A 21,785-nucleotide genomic window follows, 5' to 3' on the forward strand; every position below is an offset into this window, starting at 1 on the left:
ACAAAGCCCTAAAAAAATAAAAAAGTTAATTGTAAATATATATTTTTACTATTACTAACATTTAAGGTAGTATTATAAAACCATCACGTTAAGAATCAAATATAAACAAATTATCGACAATAAAAATAACTTCCAAACAATAAGCTTTTATTTTCTCTAATACTTAGCTGAAAGTTTATCTGTTTCAGACATATGCACAAAACTACCTAAGGGTTATCCACATTAATTATCCTCAACCTTGACCTGATAGACTAAAGGGAAAGAAGCTAATCCACTGCATTCACTGCCAACTGTTGGGATATCCCTAATCAAATGGTGAGATCTGACTATCACTTTTATAACGCATTCACAGTCCCAGAGTGCATAATGTAATTCATTAGCAACAAGAAGCAAACCATGGACCCTCAGATCCACAGACCACTGCATTAATCAATAGAATAAACTCAGCTTCTTTTCTTAAGAAATATTAAGAAACTGAAATAGACTACTCACAGGATCAACATCCCAAATAATAACTGTGCTGTCTTTAGAACCTGTAGCTAGTTTCTGGCCATCATTAGAGAACCTGCAGAACCAGACTTCTTCAGAATGATCATTGAGAACTTGGACAGTGTCATAAGGAAGTTGTTCTCTGAAATTAAATAAACTGGATTACAACTGAAGTACAACAAAATTATTATCAAAAGGAAAACCATTATAACAGCATGGACAAAAATATGCTACAAAACAATACTGTTTTCTAAATATTTAGTTTTCTGTTATAATAAACATATGTATGACTGCCTAACTTTTTATAATTATCTACAGATTTTCAACAATAATATACACTTACGTGACTCCATAATTGTATGTTATTACCAACACAGTTTTCAGTTATAATACACACTTATGAGTGACTAACTTTATTTAATTATCTAAACAGTTTTCAGCTATAATTAATAGGCACATGACTGTCTAATCTATGTAATTATCTACACAGTTTTCCAGCTTACTTTGTACATAAGTGATCAACAAACAGTGTCTCGCTCTCCAAGCTGTTTGTTGAACTTATATTGTGATAGAGGCAGCGATCTGTTTGCAGCTCAAGAGCTTGTGAAAGTAGTGTTTGAAGCCTCCTTGAGGTAACATCACAACTGGAGGGAAAACCTATAGGAAGAAAATAATTTTATCAATTTTACTGAACTTTCCACCCCTTAACATTACAAAACAAACAAAATGTTGAGGCAATAATATAGCATAATTGTTTGCAGTTTTCTCTATGAAAAAGTAAAATAAAATAAACATGGCAACAAGTAAGTTCAGACCAAATGATGATGACAAAGTTTTATCTTGGGGTTCTGCTGAATTTACAGTTGTTACTATAAAAATGGCATTATCCTCTAGTGAGCTGAACAGAAGTAAACAGTGTTCTTTAAGAAACACCCCCTTCCTAGACTTATGAAAAATAAAGTTTTAAGACAGTTATTCGTGGGATAATACTTATTTCTGGATGTTTCATCTCTAACACTGAAACACGAGGAAGTCTATTATCCTACAAATAGCTGTCTTAAAACTTTGACATTTTTCAATAGTAAACAATACTTAAAAATCTGCAAAACTAACTACACTGCATGTCTTTGTTATCATATACTTTACAGCATAGATGTTACATGATATTTATGATACTTCTAAAAAGAACAGCACTTCATAAGATGCCTGACAAATTTTGTTTAACAATATTATTCCACTGTAAAAATGATTAAATTTAATAATATTTATGCACAACATTGTTTACACAATCCAAAGCAATAAGATACCATAATATATCTTAGTTTTTGGAGTTCTTTAAATATTTAATAACATTCACCTTGTAACTTTTCCATGAGTTTCTGTCTGGAGATCAAACCTTTCCCATCCCATCGAGACATTCCTCGCAACTCTTCACCCGTACTGCACATCATGTAGCTAAGAATAAAATTCACCTTACAGTAGCAGAGGGATTATAAAATATAACATTGCAAACCCCCCAAAGAATGAAACTTTAAAACTGATACATTTAAACAAAATTAGTAATGACAGTATGTATCAAGCCTTGATAAAAATATATAAACAAAACTACTTAAAATAATTCATATTAAAGATTTGTAAATTATTGGATGGAAGTTTAACAGCCTCATTAAGAATGTCTCTATGTTGAATTTTATTCAATAGATAATGAGACAGAGATTAACCCTATCTGCACTTTACTATGCATGTCACAACCTACATTAAAAACTTGATTAAATTACATTTTATAACAATCACTATGATATATATTCATAACCTTTTAACAGTACAAGTTATAAGGTCTTACATTTACAAGGCAATATTTAAAAAAAATTTCTGAATTTCACCTGGTGTAAGGAATGTGACATTTTTTTCTATTGGCATTCTATGTTCTCAGATTTATTCACCACCCCTCCAATAATTACAAAATATAACAAATTACTACAAAATCTTCATCACTCAGACAAACCCTAATTTTGTATAGCCCTTAATTTTGTTTTATTCCAAAGGCATCAAAAGGAAAATCAGACCCCTCCTGCCACACCCATCTGTAAAATCCCATCTTTCAGGATTTGTTAACTCACTCACTATGGGTTCAGTCCCAGGAGGGCTAACCTCAAACTCACTTTGTGTTTGTTATAGTTTTAAAACTATAATTTTTTTATACATAAAGTATCTTCACAAAATTTTGCATACTATCAGTAAACATCACAAGCTTTAGTAAACCAAATATCAAATGTTTTATGTTTTAGGAATATTTAAGTAATAATTTACTTGTACATTTCTTTCTTTTAAAATGTTGACAATTCAACATGCAAAATAATTTCAATTGAATATTAAAGATTTCTTTATCCATCAGAAAATTGTTAAATTTCACAAGTAAAATCTTCATAACCTTCACATAATTAACAATCACTTTCTTCTTAGAAAAAAATTAGGAACTAGATATAAATTACTCTTTCATAGACTGTTAGAGCAGAGTATTCATGATCAAACTTAACTGATGGATGGCAAATGCCTATTGTAGAAATACAAATGTGGAGAATGATTGGGAAAACAAAGTAGAATCATCAATAAACACAGCCAAATTTGGAAGACAAACATTAAAGAATGATCTTACATTACAACAATCACTAAACAGAGATTCTGGATTAAAGGTGAGTAACCTATATATGTAAAAATGGCTCGTTTTGGTTGGGAAAATTTTTATGTAACAACAAATTATATTTTTCTCTACATGTGAATTTTCTCATCATCACTGATTAAGGTGAGTAACCTGTGGCTACCATTGGTTCAACCCACAGGAAGTCTCTCTACCAAACAGAAACAAGGATAAATCAACCAATAATGACACACTCTCTAAATACTAAAAGAAAAACTGACTACACCATACACACACTAACCTAGAGACAAGACTTTTGAAAAGTCATCCTCTGCAATTGTGCTTGTATAACAGGAAGTTGCCATCCATTCAACAAAGTTTCATTGGATAAACACTAAGCTTTTATCATTCTAGAATAATCATACATTATAGCAAGTAACCAAAAATGTTTTTTCTAAATAGCTTATATCTCATAACATTATACATTTATTCATATTTACTACTTTTGTAACTACTTGCTTGTCTTAATTTGCTAAGCCTTGTGAAATTTCATGTGTGGGATGCAATTTTTTTTTAATTTTATATATTCATTTTGAAATAACAAAATACATTACTCTATCAATATTTCAAAATTCCACTGTAGTTTATACTAAACTGTATTTAAGTAAAAAAAATACTGTTTTGAGGCAATATTTTCCTTTACCACATCGCTTTGGGAAGTTCTAACCTTCTACAAACTGAGTAAATCAACAGTGGAACATTCTGAGCTTTCAATTGGATATTCACAAATTATAAAGAAAAGTAGGGTACTTAAGTATCTCCAAAACTGGAAAGAGGTAGGTAGGGCCACCGTGTTTGAGTCACTATTTGTAGTGATATCTCAGCAAATAGAATAAATAGGAGGTTCTCATTTTATATTCTAGTTTTTCAATATCAGTAATTTGAAGTTGTAATTTGTAAGAAGCTATAGACTATATATTTGGACATCACAAACATCTAAACTGAACCAAAGCTATATTCAATGTATCATGTAACAAACAAAAACTTATTTATTAATTTTGTTTTAATATTTGCTTTTAAATTAAGAAATTTACTATTACATAATACTGAAATTTGAATTATATTCTTCAATGTGATATTAAACTTACATACATTCATAAAATAGCAGATCAGTAAGTTTCGAATGTAAGTTTATATACGTGATGACGTACCTTTTGACCCCTGACCATAGGAACACTTATAGTGAGATGGTTAATTCTTGACAGAGACTTAGCTAAATTGACAAATCATGTGATACCTTTGTACTCATTTAAACTAGTTATAGGTTTGAAACTACTAACTTTTAATATTGCAAGTATATCTTCCCAAACTTTGGCACACTTTCAGTAAACATTACAAGTCTTTCACATACAAAAAATCAGATTTTTTAGTGAAGTATTTTAAATAAACTAAACAAAGACTTGTTTGTGAATATATTGTCCTTTTTAATTTTTTTACTAGTCTGAGTGCAAAGTGATTTTCATGTTAAAATCGGAAATACTTTGCTTCTCAAAATTCTTAAATTTCATTTGCATAATCTCTAAAACCTCCCAGATAAATTTCAAACATTTGTTTTCAGTACTATTTTATATTGTATTATTTTCCCTATCCTATCTCTGTATAAGGTTGTTCACAACTTGGTTTTAAATTGTAACATAAAACTACATTCATTTATCCTAAATAATTTTAAACTGTTAACAGTATACCTCTATTTATACTTACATGTTATTGTTTTATTGCCCTTTGAACCTTGCCAAACTTCTTTTTGCACCATTATAAGTTGTAAATCATTTGGAGAATGTACAGTTCACATTGTGGAATTGAATTACATCACCAAAGAGCTATTCCAAGCTGCTATAGTACATACCCCATTAAACATTTTTATTATTATTTATTTTACATTATTTGAACTATCTTAAAGAGTTTCCTATTCTTACATTTTAATTATTTTTATAGTACATAAAAAACATGAAAATACGAAATAAAGTAGTTACTCGGACATTCATATTTTCTGCAGTTGACTGTCAATGACACTTAACCTTAACTTTTCATATTAATGGTACTATTGCATTAAACTATTTTTATTTAGTTAAATAATGCACCAAAAAATATAGAATAACATGAAAAACAGAAAATGTTCACCAATAATCATAGTATTCCTGGCTTTTTAACTGCACGGCATGAGCTGTTACAAATTCATTCAGTCTTGTCAGTATGTTTCCTGTGGGAAGAATTCTCAGTTAAAAAAAAAAAGTAATATGTTATTTGATGAATAAAAACATATTGGTTTTCTATCGGTTATAAATAATATAGAATTAAACATAAGAGAGAACTGTTAAATGAAACATAAATAAGAAATATTAATAGCAGATACAATTTCTAAATCAATCTATATCAGTTTTACTATCACTATTATTAACTCCAGATCAAAAGTAATACAATTATACAGATCCAATCTAAAAATAGCATACAGATTAATGAAGTTTATTCTATCTCATACACTGTCAAAAAATAAAGTATTTAACATCATAAATCATTACAAATAAAACCTACAATTAATAGAAGTAGCAAGTTATACCTACATCATAAAGTGCGACATACCTGCTAAGTTCGTGGACACGGTTAGTGTTGTGTTTTAAAGGCGTTATTTCACCACGCAGACATTGCAGTGCTTCTAGTACATGACCAGTTTCTAAATGCTCTAGATATTTTTGTTCAAGAAGAAGAAATTTCATTTCCTAGAAGAAACAAAAATCTGGTAACTTATTCACCTAGAATATAAATATATCTCCTTCAAATCCTTCAATCTTTTAACTTGGTAGATGTGAATGTGTATTCACCTAGAATATAAATATATCTCCTTCAAATCCTTCAATCTTTTAACTTGGTAGATGTGAATGTGTATTCACCTAGAATATAAATATATCTCCTTCAAATCCTTCAATCTTTTAACTTGGTAGATGTGAATGTGTATTCACCTAGAATATAAATATATCTCCTTCAAATCCTTCAATCTTTTAACTTGGTAGATGTGAATGTGTAATTACACATGTGGTTTAAATCTAAAATTAAAAGAGAATCCTCATTTTATAAAGCTTTCTGGACTACAAAAACCCACATTGTAACTGATAGCCTATAAACTAATACTCTTGAAGGCCCAAACACAAACTTTTACACAATTTTTTATAACATATTACTACAGTATTCACTGCCACCTCATCAAATGTTTTGTACAAGTTCTCACTATGTATATATTTAAAACATGATATACATTATGTAATGGTTAGAACAAAGCAGTGGACATGCTTCAGTTTTAAAACATGGTATACATTATGCGATGGTCAGAACAAAGTAGTCGACATGCTTCAGTTTTAAAACCTCACTATGTATATTTTTAAAACTTGGTATACATCATGCAATGGTCAGAACAAAGTAGTGGACATGGTTCCTTTTACCTGTTTTCAACACCCAGGTGTTAACCCTCTCACTCTGGCTATCCTTTCTTAGTCACGACACAAGAATTTAGTGTTTTACATTTAAAATTTTATTAAATTTGTGTTATAACAATTAGTATAGCATGAACCTTTAGCTAATAAATCATTGCAATAAGAAGTTAAGCTGGTAATTTGACAAGGGAATATTAAAAAAAAAAAGTCCCTAAAGTGACAATTTTTATATATATGTACTCTCATGTCTATTTTATCCCCGACTCAAGAAACTACAATATTAAGCATCAATTACTCACAACAAAGATCGTCATTGCTCAGCCAAACCATAATTTTTATAGTCTTCAATTTTGTTTGATTACAGAGCTATCAATAGAAAGTAAGACCACTTCTTTGTCACATCCTCAAAGAGAGGATTTATTAATAGTTCTCTCTTATGTTTAATTATACATTACCTGTATCCAATAGAAAGTCAAAGTTTTCATCTATCAAATGATATATAATGCAGTTTTCTGAATGTAATATTGTCAAGTTCACCTGTCAAGATTCATTACTGCATGAAAGTTAATTACTAGACTGGATGATCTTATAATGGCTCCTGTTGCATAGTTAGAAAGCCTGAAAAATGTTGAGTTAAGAGCAATTCTCTGTTTTTTAACACGTTACTAATCTATGTTCTTTGGTGTATTATTTAATTAAATAAAAATAACTTAATGCACTACTATCATTAGTATAACAAGTGTAAGGTTAAGGATCATCAACAGCTTACAGCAAGAAACAAGAAGGTTGGATAAGCATTTTTTGTTTTTAATGTATATTTTTTATTTATCGTTACAGAAGTAACTAAAATGTAAAAATAAATCATTAGGTTATTTAACGTTAGATTAGGTATAATAAACAAAAAGCAATGTAATAAAAATACTTCATGAGGCATGCACGTGAGCAGCTCAGAGTAGCTTGTGGGGAATGTAATTCGACAGTATAACATGATCTATACGTTCCCCAAATGATTTACAAATTTACTGCCATGGATAGCAGTACAACAAAGTTCAAAGAAGCAATAAAACACTACAATTTAATTACAAGTAGATGTATCCTGTTACAAGTTTAGAGCTACTTAGGATCAACAAATGTGTGGGGAGGGGGTATGAGGTCAGTCAAATTAGCCAACATTATATATAGTTACGATAGAGAATAGTTAAAATTTAAAACTTTACTGAAAACAAACGTTTGAAATGTGTCTAGGAGGTTTGAGAGATTACAGAAATGGAATATGAGATTTTTGTGTTGAATAAAAGTATTTTTAATCTCAACATTAACATAACTTTGCACAAATACTTTTCATAACAAATACTTGGTATATTATAGAACAACTCATTTTCTTAGTTGATTAAAATATTTCATTAAAATATAATTTTTTTTTTGCATGTTAAAGGCTTATAAATGTTTACTGAAAGACTGTCAAATTTTGAAAAGATATACAAAATATATCAAAAGTTAGTAATATGAAACCTATAAAGACAATATGAATACAAAAAGATCATGTAGTCAGTCAAATTGACTGAGTCCATGTGGAGAAAGTTAATACTCTTGCACACTGTTTCAAGTTTTTAACTGGTTGATAGTCACTGACCAAAAGTGACTTACTGGATTAAGTTGTAAGGTTATGGATCAAAATAAAAAGTGGGTATAACTCAAAAAAACCTTTTCATATCAGTGTTATAAAGGCTGTTGTAGTATCATCATTACCTAAGCTTATATAATACTGTAATAGTGGCAGCTATGTTTCTCTCTCCATTCCTCCATAGAGAATGCTAGCACACACCCTGCAATATGCAAGACATTTGTGTGCCCTCTCTCCACTATTCATGTGTTGTGTCATAGGATATTCAGTGTATGTGTGCTTTCTCATGTCATAGCCACATCAGACTACGTGCTTTGTCTACTGAATGGAATTTAACTCCTGAGTTTAGCAATATAAATCTGAATACTTAATGATGTCTCCTGATGGGACAGAAAATTTAAGTTTTTTGTTTGTGTAAGGACATGGTACCATCTGTGAATGTAGTTAACTTTAGATTACTTCAACAATAATAAATGCTCAATAACAACAATAATGATAATGGGACGTTATTGATTGTAAACATTCCCATTTTTCCAGACTATCATCCCATAAAATTTGGTTTAGATTAGCTTAACAATGTAGTAGTAGTTAGATAACAGACAAACAGAGAGATAAAGATTTTTGTGCTTTATATACACAATACATACATACATATATATATATTTAATATTTTGTTTTGTGCAATCTATGACGTAGTTAATATTAACTTAAATCAATGATAATAAATGCTCAATAACAGCAATAATGAAGGGTGGAGGGGGGTTGTAAATCCCCCAATAACATGCCCCTTGTTCTATATCATCATCCTATAAAGTTTGGATGAAATGACCCAGTAGCCTAGAAGTAATTAATTAAGGGACAAAGCAACAGGGCAGATTGTTGTGCTTTATATAAATAGATTCTTTAGAAGATTTGGGTGCAATATACCAAGCTGTTTTAATTTTAGACTAGCAAGAGAATAATATGAAGAAATGGGCCATTTTGAGGAGATTTTCTTTTCTTTGTAAGTCTAATAAAAGTGTTTTTTGTACATCTTTATACATGTAAAGACTTAGCAGTCACTAGTAAAGGTTTTAAAGTGTTGTTTGAACTCAATCTTTACTTTTTAAGATACAGGAGAGAAAAACGTTTTGACTTTCCTAGGTCATCTTCAGGTCAACTAAAGGGAATTTACTGGGCAGTCTAAGAAGTTATTTAAAGCTAGTCTAATTTTGCTTCATCAACCTGAAGATGACCTAGAAAGGTCAAAATGTTGTTCTATGCTTACCAATAAGTGTTAATATCCATACCAGCCATTCTGAGATACATTTTTATTTCAAGTAGGTTTCTCGTCATCAAAATCCAAACCATGATACAGAAACTCAATCTCACATAGTATGTCAATGTAGATGTATCTGTAGATGTGGAGCAGCCAGTGTGCACAGCAGCATACACTGCATCCAAAACTCAGTCTCTGGAAATCAACAATCATGCAAGACTTGGATGAGGATCGTATAATCAATAACTCAACTACAATCCAAAATCCAGCTACCAGGAACTAACATTTATGTATAGGCAGAAGTGAAGACCATACCATTTTCACCTCCACTTCAGTAGACTGGAGGGAATCCTTGCACACCCCTGTTCTGTGAATGGAACATATGATAGCACAGGACATGTGTAAACTATCATCTGAATTATTGGTATGGTAAAGATGATTATCTCACTCAAAACCAATCCAACAAGAACCACAATAACATCCTTGGTAAAATAGATAATCATTGAGGGAAAACATGAACAGAAGAACCAAATTAATCTTCAAGTTCCTACACCATGATCCACAATACAGGTGAAGAGAACGGAAGTACGAATAAGTGACGAAATAGAGACACCCATCTTGTAACACCTTCAAAATAAATCTGAATTACCCTACTTTTATTTCTAAAATGACCTCAGATGTTGTGCAAAACTCAGTAGCTTTAAACTCTTAACAGGATAAATCTATTTGTAACTAAACTGTTTTATTTTATTACCCTTTGAACTTCATCTAACTGTTGTTTGTGCCATTATAAATTGTAAATCAGTTGGGAAACATGCAGCTCATGTTACGCTATTCAACTACATTATCTATGAGCGCCACTGAGTTGCTCTTATACATGCCTCAAGAAATATTTTTTTATTATTATTGTTTATTTTACCTAATCTAACTTTAAATAAACTAATGAGTTACCTATTTTGATATTTTGGGTACTTCTATGATAATAATAAATGAATAAAATTTGCTTTTTAATTTCGAGCAAAGCTACACGAGGGCTATCTGTACTAGCTGTCCCTAATTTAGCAGTGTAAGACTAGATGGAAAGCAGCTAGTCATCATCACCCATTGTTAACTTTTGAGCTTTTCTTTCATCAAAGAATAATGGGACTAACTATCACTTTACAATGTCCCCATGGCTGAAAGGACAAGCATGTTTGGTGCAACAGGAATTTTAACCCCAACCCTCGGATTATGAGTCGAATGCCTTGACCACCTGACTGTAACAAGCCATATCAATGAAAAATGAACATGAAAAACAAGTTATTTTATCTTTTTCTGTCAACTGTTGATGAGATTTAATCCTATGTTTTTATATTAATTGTAGTTGTGCATTCAATTATTTTTATTTAATTAAATAATGTGCCAAACAACAGAAGCTAATAAAATGCAAAAAGCAGACAATTTGTTTTAACTCACAAAGAAGATTTGAGAGACTGCCACAGTGTATGTAGTTACAGCCAAACAGCTACCAGCTACACAACTCGTACAGTGTAAAATGAAACAGCCAGCTCCTGAATGGATCAAGTTTGTAAGACAACCATTTTTCAAAATATTTACCACACATGTAAAATGACTGAATTAAAAAACCGAACAAAAACTTACTGCAATAGCATAAGGTACATCTTCATCGATCAAAGACTTTAATTCCTCAAGGTCTGATTCAGCCTGTAATTAAAAAACCCTTAAATTTTTCAAAGTAGCAGAATATCTGTCAATAAGATGATTAAACCACCAGGTGGCTTTATTACAATTTAAAAAAGGTTTTTGAATTTTTTTTTGTATTTGAAAAAAAAAGTCGCATAGTCTCTAACTGCATGCATAAAAATAATTTAAGTAAATTAATATTAAATAAATATTGCAGCATTCACATTTGTAACATAATATAGTAACATACATATCCTTTGATAAGAAAAAATAGTACAAATCCTTAACTAAATGTAATGATAAGATGAAAAACAATACATATCGTTAGATAAACGTAATAATACATGAAAAAATATATTGTAATGGATTTACTGTTACATTTTTATTTTGATATCTATGTTTATTTCATTTTAATATACATTTAGAAATGCATGTAACTTATACTGTTACATGTGTATTGCAAAAGTTCCACCCATTAAGTGAATTTGTAGAAAATTCTTGAGTGTAAGAATTAACAATACATGTTTACAAAAGCACTACCATATCTTTGAATAATGTTGCCAACCTCACTCTAAATGCTTATAAATTGATGAGCCAAAAGACATTTCAATATTACTGATTTGCTAAAGTTACATACAATGTATACTCTAAACCTTAGAAGCTGTAACTATGACAAACGCTTTTTAATCGGAAAACTATTTCACCAGAAACATTTACAGATTTTGAACATTACAAACCATCTAACTTCAGATAATTAGCTTCAGACATTAGTATCTCTACAAAGACATGAGATATCTTTCATGTAAACAGTATGAAGTCAGCCAAATATAGAGCTAACTAGCTTTCCATCAAGTGAAATGTACTTGTGTATCAACACAGAATTACTTCACTCATTGTGAACCACCAATGAAATATTTAGTTCCAGACCAGATATGACACTCAGTATTGTTTATCAGTTTATAAAACATTTGTATATAACTTATTATATGTAATAACTGTTATCATAAGTTGTTTTGTTGTTTCTATATTAAAATATGTTTTTGTTAAGAAAGAAAATTGTGTGTATCAATCTTATTGGCAAACATCATAAATTTGATACACATTAACATTCAATTAATTTCTTAATTTGATTACTAGTTAATTCAGTTTCAGGCTATTTGACATTTTGATACAAAATGTAATAAACTGAGGCTCATCCAAGATAAAGTATAATACATAACAGCATCCATAGGTAAACGTTATGATGAGATGAAATGGTACATATCCATAGGTAACAAAACGAAACAGTCCATATCTAAAGCTGAACGTAACAAAACGAAACAGTCCATATCTATAGGTAAAAGTAACAAAACGAAACAGTCCATATCTACAGCTAAACGTAACACAACGAAACAGCCCATATCTACAGCTAAACGTAACAAAACGAAACAGCCCATATCTACAGCTAAACGTAACAAAACGAAACAGCCCATATCTACAGCTAAACGTAACACAACGAAACAGCCCATATCTACAGCTAAACGTAACAAAATGAAACAGCCCATATCTATAGGTAAACGTAACAAAATGAAACAGCCCCTATCTATAGGTAAACATAACAAAATGAAACTCCATATCTATAGGTAAACATAACCCATCACCAATAACACTGTCTAACGTTATAGAAAAACTATGGGACAAGACATGTTTAAAATGGTGCTGTCGTTGAGAATCATAACGGCAAGAAAGTAAAATGTGGCTTATTGTGACCAGAATGTTACACAGACAACACACTGGTGCATCAGTTTTAGATAAAAGAAAACAATGAGTTAAAATACTGTGACCAATGCGTAGTCTAGTTAGAACAATGTCCTCTTTCCGATCCTGACAAAAACAAAGCAGCCAAAGTCAAATATAGGGTTTTATTTGGAAAAGCTTGTTTTCATGTTGCTAATTCCAAGTTGACTGCCTACTGGCAGTCAGCTGAGACTTGAATACAAGACCATAGTCCATGTATGGAACAGGCACAGTGGTGATAGTGCTAAAGCAGATACAGTTACAACAGAAAGTGTTCGTACCCCTGCATCCCGAGTAGCTTTTTGCTCATAACTTAAAAAGTATCATGATTAGGCTAATAGATGTATGGTGTATTACAAATATTATACTAACACACATCTACATATATTTTTATCTAAATTAAACGACACATAAACTGTTTATAAACAAATAACCAAACATAGGAGGGGCAGAAAGTGTTCGTGTGTCTACTTTAATGGTCAGTTGTGTAGCCTTTCAGGTGAATTACTTGGCGCAAACTCTCCTCATAGCCCTCCATGATTGTTTGACAGTACTCGACTGGTATTATCTTCCATTATTCTTTACAGAAGGCTTCCAACTCTAGCAAGTTTTTCAGATGATGCTGATGAACCCTGGTCTTCCACTCATGCCAAACGTTTTCAATTGGATTGAGATCGGGTGACTGCGATAGCCACTCCAGAACACTGAAATGATTCCTCTGCAACCACGATTGCACATATTTCAATGAGTGCTTAGGGTCATTGTCGTGTTGGAAGATCCAACGACGCCCAAGCCACACGTTCCGAGCATCATTCTTGATATAAGTGCCTAATATATCAACGTACTCTTCTTTTTACATGATTCTGTTGACGCGGTGAAGGCTGCCTACACCAGAAGAGCTAAAGGAACCCCATAGCATGATCGAGCCACCTCCATGTTTAACTGTAGGGAAGGTGTTCTTTGGAAGATTTTGTTCCCCCGTCTTATGGAAAATATAGCGTACATCACTGAGGCCAAAAAGCTCAAATGTAGTCTCGTCTGACCAAAGAATACTCTTCCAATAGGTAAAGGGTTTATCTACACGCTTTCTTGCATACCTCAATTGTGCTTATAAATGAACAGGCTTTAAATATGGAGTTCTACGAGAACGGCATGCTTTGAACACAGAAGAGCGCAACATATTCGTAACTGTAGAGGTGCTTACTTTAACCCCAGTTTCCCTTACCAGTTTCTTTGTGTCATTACGTGTTAAACAAGGGTTCTTACTAACTTCTCTGAGAACCTTCCTCTTGGTTCTCTCTGGAATTTTGGTGGGGCGTCTGGAACGAGGGAGGTTAGCAGTTGATCCTGTAAGCTTAAACTTGGCAATTATGCTTTGAACAGTAGATTTCGGTACATTAGGTTGCATAGCAATACTGGAAAGAGGCACACAAGACTTGTATTTTACAATAATTCAGGTTTTTAAATCACTGGACAGTTGTTTCCTGTTCGCCATGATGACCAAGCAGATAACGATGGAGACAGCGATAAATTGCGGGAAGTAAATTTTTAGCTGGCTAAATTCCAATAATTATGAACCCAATGTCTAGTTCTAGAATGGTATAATGTAGTTTATTCGCCAAACTAAACAAAATTTTACGGGAATATCAGTTTTTCACACGTTATGAAATGTATGAATGGAAGGATGGTTCGAAAGATGTTCAGCAAATAACAGAGAGTATTTTCAATCGGGAGTGTCTGCTTTTCTCTGATAACTTAAAGAAAGGCCACATCTGGGGACTAAGAAGCCATGATGGGATGGGTTGACCAGTGGATACAGCAATGTTATCCAAGGACAGACCCAATTCATCCACCTGCACCTGAATATGAAGGCCAAAAGAAGCAACGTAAACATATAAGATGAAACAGTACATATCTATTGGTAAATGTAATAAGATGAAACACTATATATAATATTACATTTAAGTACATGTAACCTACTGGTTCATACAGACAGTCTCATCCACTTAAAACATTTGTCGCCAGTTCATATCATTCAAATACTTATTTGGTTCTTCTTAAAATCCTTTACATTTAATGTATCAACCACATCTGAAGACAACCTGTTCCAAAGATCAACCAACCTGTTAAAGTGTGTGTCTATCATTTTCACATTAAGTACAAAAGTAAGAACAGATTGTTCATCAACACTCTTAAAAATTGTGAACACCTCAATCAAGTCTCTTTAACAAAAAGACAAGTTCACGAATCTTTATCTGTCCTGACATGACAACCTTATCAAACACCTCAATCAAGTCTCTTTAACAAAAACACAAGTTCACGAATCTTTATCTGTTCTGACATGACAGCCTTATCAAACACCTCAATCAAGTCTCTTTAACAAAAAGACAAGTTCACGAAACTTTATCTGTTCTGACATGACAGCCTTATCAAACACCTCAATCAAGTCTCTTTAACAAAAAGACAAGTTCACGAAACTTTATCTGTTCTGACATGACAGCCTTATCAAACACCTCAATCAAGTCTCTTTAACAAAAAGACAAGTTCACGAATCTTTATCTGTTCCAACATGACAACCTTATCAAACACCTCAATCAAGTCTCTTTAACAAAAACACAAGTTCACGAATCTTTATCTGTTCCAACATGACAACCTTATCAAACACCTCAATCAAGTCTCTTTAACAAAAAGACAAGTTCACGAATCTTTATCTGTTCTGACATGACAACCTTATCAAACACCTCAATCAAGTCTCTTTAACAAAAAGACAAGTTCACGAATCTTTATCTGTTCTGACATGACAACCTTATCAAACACCTCAATCAAGTCTCTTTAACAAAAAGACAAGTTCACGAATCTTTATCTGTTCCAACATGACAACCTTATCAAACATCTCAATCAAGTCTCTTTAACAAAAAGACAAGTTCACGAATCTTTATCTGTTCTGACATGACAACCTTATCAGCCTTTCTCTGAGTCCTTCAAAACAATTCAGTACCTTTCCTAAAGAAATGAGTCCAAAATTGAAAATATCTCAAACAGGCCTAACTAGTGACCTATACAATGAAATTATAACTTCTTTAAACTTGTATTCAGTAAAATAAGATGTGTTGGTAAAGATAAAGTGAAACAATATATATAACAATGTAATAATGATATGAAACTGTACATGCAGATGAATACACTGATAAATAAAGATGAAACAGTACATATCCACTTCATTAAATCACTTATATAAACTTCCCTACATGAAAAACACACATTCAACAAATGTGATGTTGCTATTGGTAGAGTAAATAGGGTTTTAAGTTTTATCAACAGAAATATTGAATACAAGTCTATTATTTCATTGTAGTACTGTCTTCAGTGTTTGGTGTCTTACCTTAGGTAGGACATTGAACTACTGGAAATGGTTCACAGAAAGACCACTGGAATGATACTTAGGATAGAAAGGTTGTTATATAAGGACATACCAAAATTGTTTCTTTAAGTGAAAATAGAGTTGTAGGTGATCCGATTTAAATGTTTAAGATTGTTAAGGGAATTGGCAGTGATGATGTATCATTTCTTTTTCGTACTTAGTGGTGAAAATGGTAGGACTTGGTGACACAAATATACATTTTGACAAGGTGTGAATCATCTTCATCTAAGACAATTTTATTTTTGTAACAGGATGGTTAGTTTATGGAATGGATTGCCTTCAGGTGTAGTAGAATCAGTCAATTTATAGGATTTTAAGAGGACACTTGATAAAAACTTGAATGATAAGGGTTGTTCTATTTCTTTCTTTAAAGTTTAATTTAATGGATGGGACAGTCTGATGGACCAATAGGCCCAGTGTTGTCTTTCAGTTGTATGGTACTAAACATTCCTGAAGTTATCCCAACTGTTTCAAACAAAGTTACAACTTCTCTTCAAACAAATATATTAACAGATCATAAATATTATACAAACACAAAATATATATTTGTATACCAATAGTTAATTTGGGTTTTAAAATGTACTAATATCATTAGAAAGAGAATAACTTGAAACTAAAAATTGTGATATTTTCTATGAAATAAATTCTCTTGTATTTCCGTAACTGAAAGAACTAACAGTACAAACATCACAAATCCGTAACTGAAAGAACTAACAGTACAAACATCACAAATCCGTAACTGAAAGAACTAACAGTACAAACATCACAACTCCGTAACTGAAAGAACTAACAGTACAAACATCACAACTCCATAACTGAAAGAACTAACAGCACAAACATCACAACTCCATAACTGCTATGAGTTCAAAATGAACATTTTCCATTTATAAAAAACAAATTATTATTTTCATTAGCTGAAGAGATGTCTTACATAAATAATCATCTTTCTGCATAATGAACAGCTATAACAGTGTGTACAGGTAATAGCTGCCTGTTGGGCAGAGAGATAAGTAGCATTTCTAAAAAAGAGAGAGAAAGCAAAATATTCAGAAAGAAATTGAAACTTTACATTGTAAGTTAACAATAATGACAGACACAAAAATACACTGTTCCTACTTATTGTTGACAGTTGTGAATACCTTTAACCATTCCCCGTTCATCACATGTGTCTGAAACTTTTCTGTTAGTGGATGGTCGAGACAGCTTCCTGATTCTTCAATTAACCGTTCAGTAGTCAGGCTGTTGGAAAAAATCAACAGTTTCATGTGTCAATACAAATATGCACATTACAAAACTTAATTTCACAGAGATGCAAGCTAAAAAAATTGGAAAAACTACTTTAATTACTGACAAGAAATATAAAACATTTTTCTAGAACATAAGAAATAATGTTACAATATATTAGTGGACGTCCACAAAGTTTGGGCTTTGCCTTATCACTACAGTTAGTTTTTAAACATTGACAAATTGACATCTTCATGGAAATCACAAAATACCCTTACAGTTGAAACAGGTATTTAAAATACTTCATAAATAATACTTATTTTAAGAAAGTGGGACCAAAACCATCAAAAGGATGACTGAATAAAGTTTGAAAACTTTTAAAGCACTCTGTATGAAGAAACAATGGCAACCTAATGTTTCAGTTAACAGTTAGCTTAAACATAAAATAATAATGACCTATTGTTAAACCCAACCTGCATTGCTTAATGAATAAATATTTAACTAAGGGAAATGTAATATGTTTTGTTTTTGCTGTTTTTCCATATAATGCTAACAACAGGTTAATAAAAGAATTTCATAGGCATTGTGAAATTTGTAACTTTTATAAAATCCTGCTTACTTTCAAAGGTGGCTTCGTACTTTCAACTTTACGTGTACAAAATGTTTTAAAAAACTTAATTTTCATTTGATATTTGAAGCTTAAAATGATCAATGATTTAATATTTTTAACAACTACCAAAACCTCCATGTTTACTTGTAATAATGTGACAAACAATATTTTACACGTAATAACTTCTTCTCGACAAACAATATTTTACACGTACTAACTTCAACTTCTTGACAAACAATATTTTATGCATAATAACTTCTACTTCTTGACAAACAATTTTTATACACAGGCAACTTGCAAATAAATGGAAACCTATTTGAGTAATGTCCATTTAACCAAGTTATAAAAAACCGGCAACAAGGACTATTTAACAAACTGAAACAAATTACGACCAGCTTTAGATTTACTGGATACCCTAACAGTAATATTGAACAAACTTGCAGGCCTCCAAAAATATATAAAAACTGTTAACCAGAGCCTTGACCAAGAATAATTATCCCTTTCATCTCAAAACTCGGTTATATTATTTGAAAAACGTACTCCCTGTTACCAAACTATCTGTGGGTCTTCTAACAACTGTAGTTGTATATTAAATCTCATGTAGCTAAGCAAAATTAACATGTTCCTAAACTAAAAATATATTTCCAATAATACCTCCACTGATGCTATAGCTGCTTCTCAGTCTCCAGGGTTTCAAATCTTTTCCTGTATAAGCACTAAAAATACTTTCTGCAGTCTTTATATAGTAGTATATATAAACACTTCATTTAGATAATGTAATCACCTGTTCAAAATATAAACCAGCTCTTAGTGAGAAGGCAGGATAGGAGAGTGTAAGTGGAGGTAAGTGAGTGTATTAATTGGAGTAAAGCCACATCAGGCTATCTGCTGAGTCCACCAAGGAGAATTGAAACCCTTATTTTAGCATTGTAAATCCTTGACTTACTGCTGTACCAGCAGAGGATGTGGAGATAAGTATTAATGGAAACACATTTTCACTTTATGATAATGTTTAAAACATGTGCTGATAAAATAGCTAGAATCACACACCAGAACAAGTGGACAAGATTCATGTAAAAAGCTTCTGTATAGAACACGAGTGCATCAAGGTTAAAATGGTACAAGTGTGGGCAAAGTACACAAAATCCAAAAGAGACATGCTTTTCACCTGGAACTTAGTTCCTATATCAAAGGTTGAATAGAATATTTGACTGAGGAAAATACTCTGGTTAAATTCTAACAGGTGTGGTTAAAATTACTATATGGGAAGTTAAAACCCTCAGAAGAGAAAACTGTCTGATGATGTAAGTAATGAGATAATAAAGCATTAGTCCACATGACTTCTTCTAGAGGACAGTTTGACAGGATGGCTAATGGCAAATCTGATGAAATGTGACTTGCAAAAGATTCCTCTCCTGTAACAATAATCCATTATAGATCGTGTGAATCAGTCTGCAAAGTTACCTTGTTAGGGTTATGGAAGATAAGTCACAGAAAAATAGAAGGATCCAATTGAATGAACAAGCTGTTCCTTGTACCTTGAAATGAGTCAGTATAACACTTGAAGGTCCTGACAGGACATAAATGATCAGTATCACAGTAGTCATATTGGTAAGAAATGGCTACCAAGGGTATTGGTGAGAAAGATCTTTCCCATTCCTTAGCTGCCAGAGTCTTAAAAAGAAAAGACCTATTGGGGTAAAACAGGACCAATGTGGAAAGATAGAAAGTCCTATATACATGAATTGCAGACAACTCCGATTGACAACAGCCACAAGCCAACAACAACAACACAAAAAATACAATTTATGAGAAAAGTGAAACAAAGAACACATAGCTAAGGACTCAAAAGAAGAAAGAGACAACACATACAAAACAACTGTAAAATTCCAGTTTAGTAACTGAAAGTGTCATTTGGGCCAAATAATACAAAAAAGATTTTAGTAGCCCTGATAAAGGTAGAGATTCAAAAAACTTTGATAGTTAGAAATCCTAAAAACAGTGGATAAAGATGCCTTATATGAAGCCATTATAGGTGAAGCAAGACCCATTTCAAATACCCAAGTTATAAAATAGAATATAGTTGATACTTTAGTATGAAGGTTTAAATTCCTTTTAATATACCATTGATGATAAATATTCCATTTATGTTGATAAATGGTTGTGCTTGGCCTGCTGAGATTTAGTTAAATATGGAAAAAACCTTAAAAGTTAAACCCTTATGTCAAGCAAAGAACCACATAACTTCCAAATATGAAGATTGAGTTTTCAAACTTTTGGGTGGAGAATGTCTGATCGAGGTTGTCTCAACAGAGACTGCTAATGTGGAAGAGGTAAAGGTGAACATTACTGCAGATATTGAAGAAGTAGAAACCATGCTTGAACTAGCCAATATGATGCAACCGGAAAAACTCGACAGGGAGTAAAACTAATCATATTCAGAGCCCGAGGCAAGAGCTGAATGAGGAAGGAAAACACAACCTCAGGTGGGATGCTGTAGTAAGGATCAACATTTCGCATACAGTAAAGACAGTCATAAACAGTGGAGGTGTAGAGGAAGCTCACAAGACTCTGTGTACAAACTCTGGATTGGGGAAGTGCAGAGAGCCCCTCTTCAGAGCCTAAGTCCCAGATGATGAATGGGGTTCAGCACATTCAAGGCCAAGGTCCTGGCAGAGCCATAAACTAGAAACCCATAGTCTAGTTTCAATTGAATAAGAGCATGATACATCTTTAGCACAAAACATCAATTAACTCCCTAAGTGGTTGAAGAAAAGATAAGGATGTTCAGTACTCTTGTACATTTAACTCACAGCTGTTTGATGTGTGGTATAAAGGTCAGCTTATGGTCAAAGAACTCCAAAAGAAATCCCAAGAACTTTGTCTCAGGAATCATGGGAAGCACAACTTCACTAACATGTGGTTCAGAATCACAGTGAATTCCCCAATGATGGAAAAAGTGCATACAAATGTTTCAGAGAGAGAGAAGTTAAAACCATTTGCTATGGTCCACTTCAGTAAGTGATTGAGGGTAGCCTGTAGCTGCTGCTCAATAAACCTCAAGTTTGATGACTGATGTGAGTTGTCAACATAGAGCTCATTTCCAACACTAAGAGGGAGTTGTTCAGTGATGGCATTCATCTTTAATCTGAAAAGTGTGACACACAAAACAGCCCTGTGGGACTCCAAGTTCCTGTAGGAAAGAACAGGAAAGAGTCAAACCCACACAAACTCGAAATTACCTAACCATTAAAATTTTTTTAATAAAAATGTTTGAGAGTGTGGGATACCTACAAAAAGTATTCCAGGCCTGTTTTTCAATCTTCTGTGCCATGTGGCAGGCAGGATTCAACCACAGATGAGGGTATCATGGAAAATATGTTGAGAATTTAGGAATGCCTTCAGAAGCTGCCTGTAATAATAGTCAGTCACTGCTGCCACACATTCATCTATTAATGGCTTACAGACAATGGCAGAATCAAGTTCCATGAGAGCAGTGAAAGATGGCCAGTTGGCTTGATCCAGCTTCCACCAGTGCACATGGGTCGGGTGGCATCAACCATGGCCAGTCTCTCTC

At 32.4% G+C, this 21,785-nt stretch overlaps 1 protein-coding gene across 1 annotated transcript in view; it reads right to left on the reverse strand.

Annotated features, from left to right (window-relative positions):
• Positions 1 to 21,785, reverse strand: part of LOC143226721 (WD repeat-containing protein 26-like) — a 54,845-nt gene that overhangs the window by 25,995 nt on the left and 7,065 nt on the right. The window contains exons 2-7 of the mRNA XM_076458082.1: positions 17,514 to 17,613; positions 11,136 to 11,198; positions 5,768 to 5,904; positions 1,847 to 1,944; positions 993 to 1,146; positions 493 to 631 (exon numbers count right to left, since the gene is read on the reverse strand). Of these exons, the coding sequence (XP_076314197.1) occupies positions 493 to 631; positions 993 to 1,146; positions 1,847 to 1,944; positions 5,768 to 5,904; positions 11,136 to 11,198; positions 17,514 to 17,613 (691 nt within the window). The remainder of the gene's footprint in view (positions 1 to 492; positions 632 to 992; positions 1,147 to 1,846; positions 1,945 to 5,767; positions 5,905 to 11,135; positions 11,199 to 17,513; positions 17,614 to 21,785) is intronic.

Source organism: Tachypleus tridentatus, chromosome 9 (assembly GCF_004210375.1).
Source record: "Tachypleus tridentatus isolate NWPU-2018 chromosome 9, ASM421037v1, whole genome shotgun sequence".
NCBI lineage: Eukaryota > Metazoa > Arthropoda > Merostomata > Xiphosura > Limulidae > Tachypleus > Tachypleus tridentatus.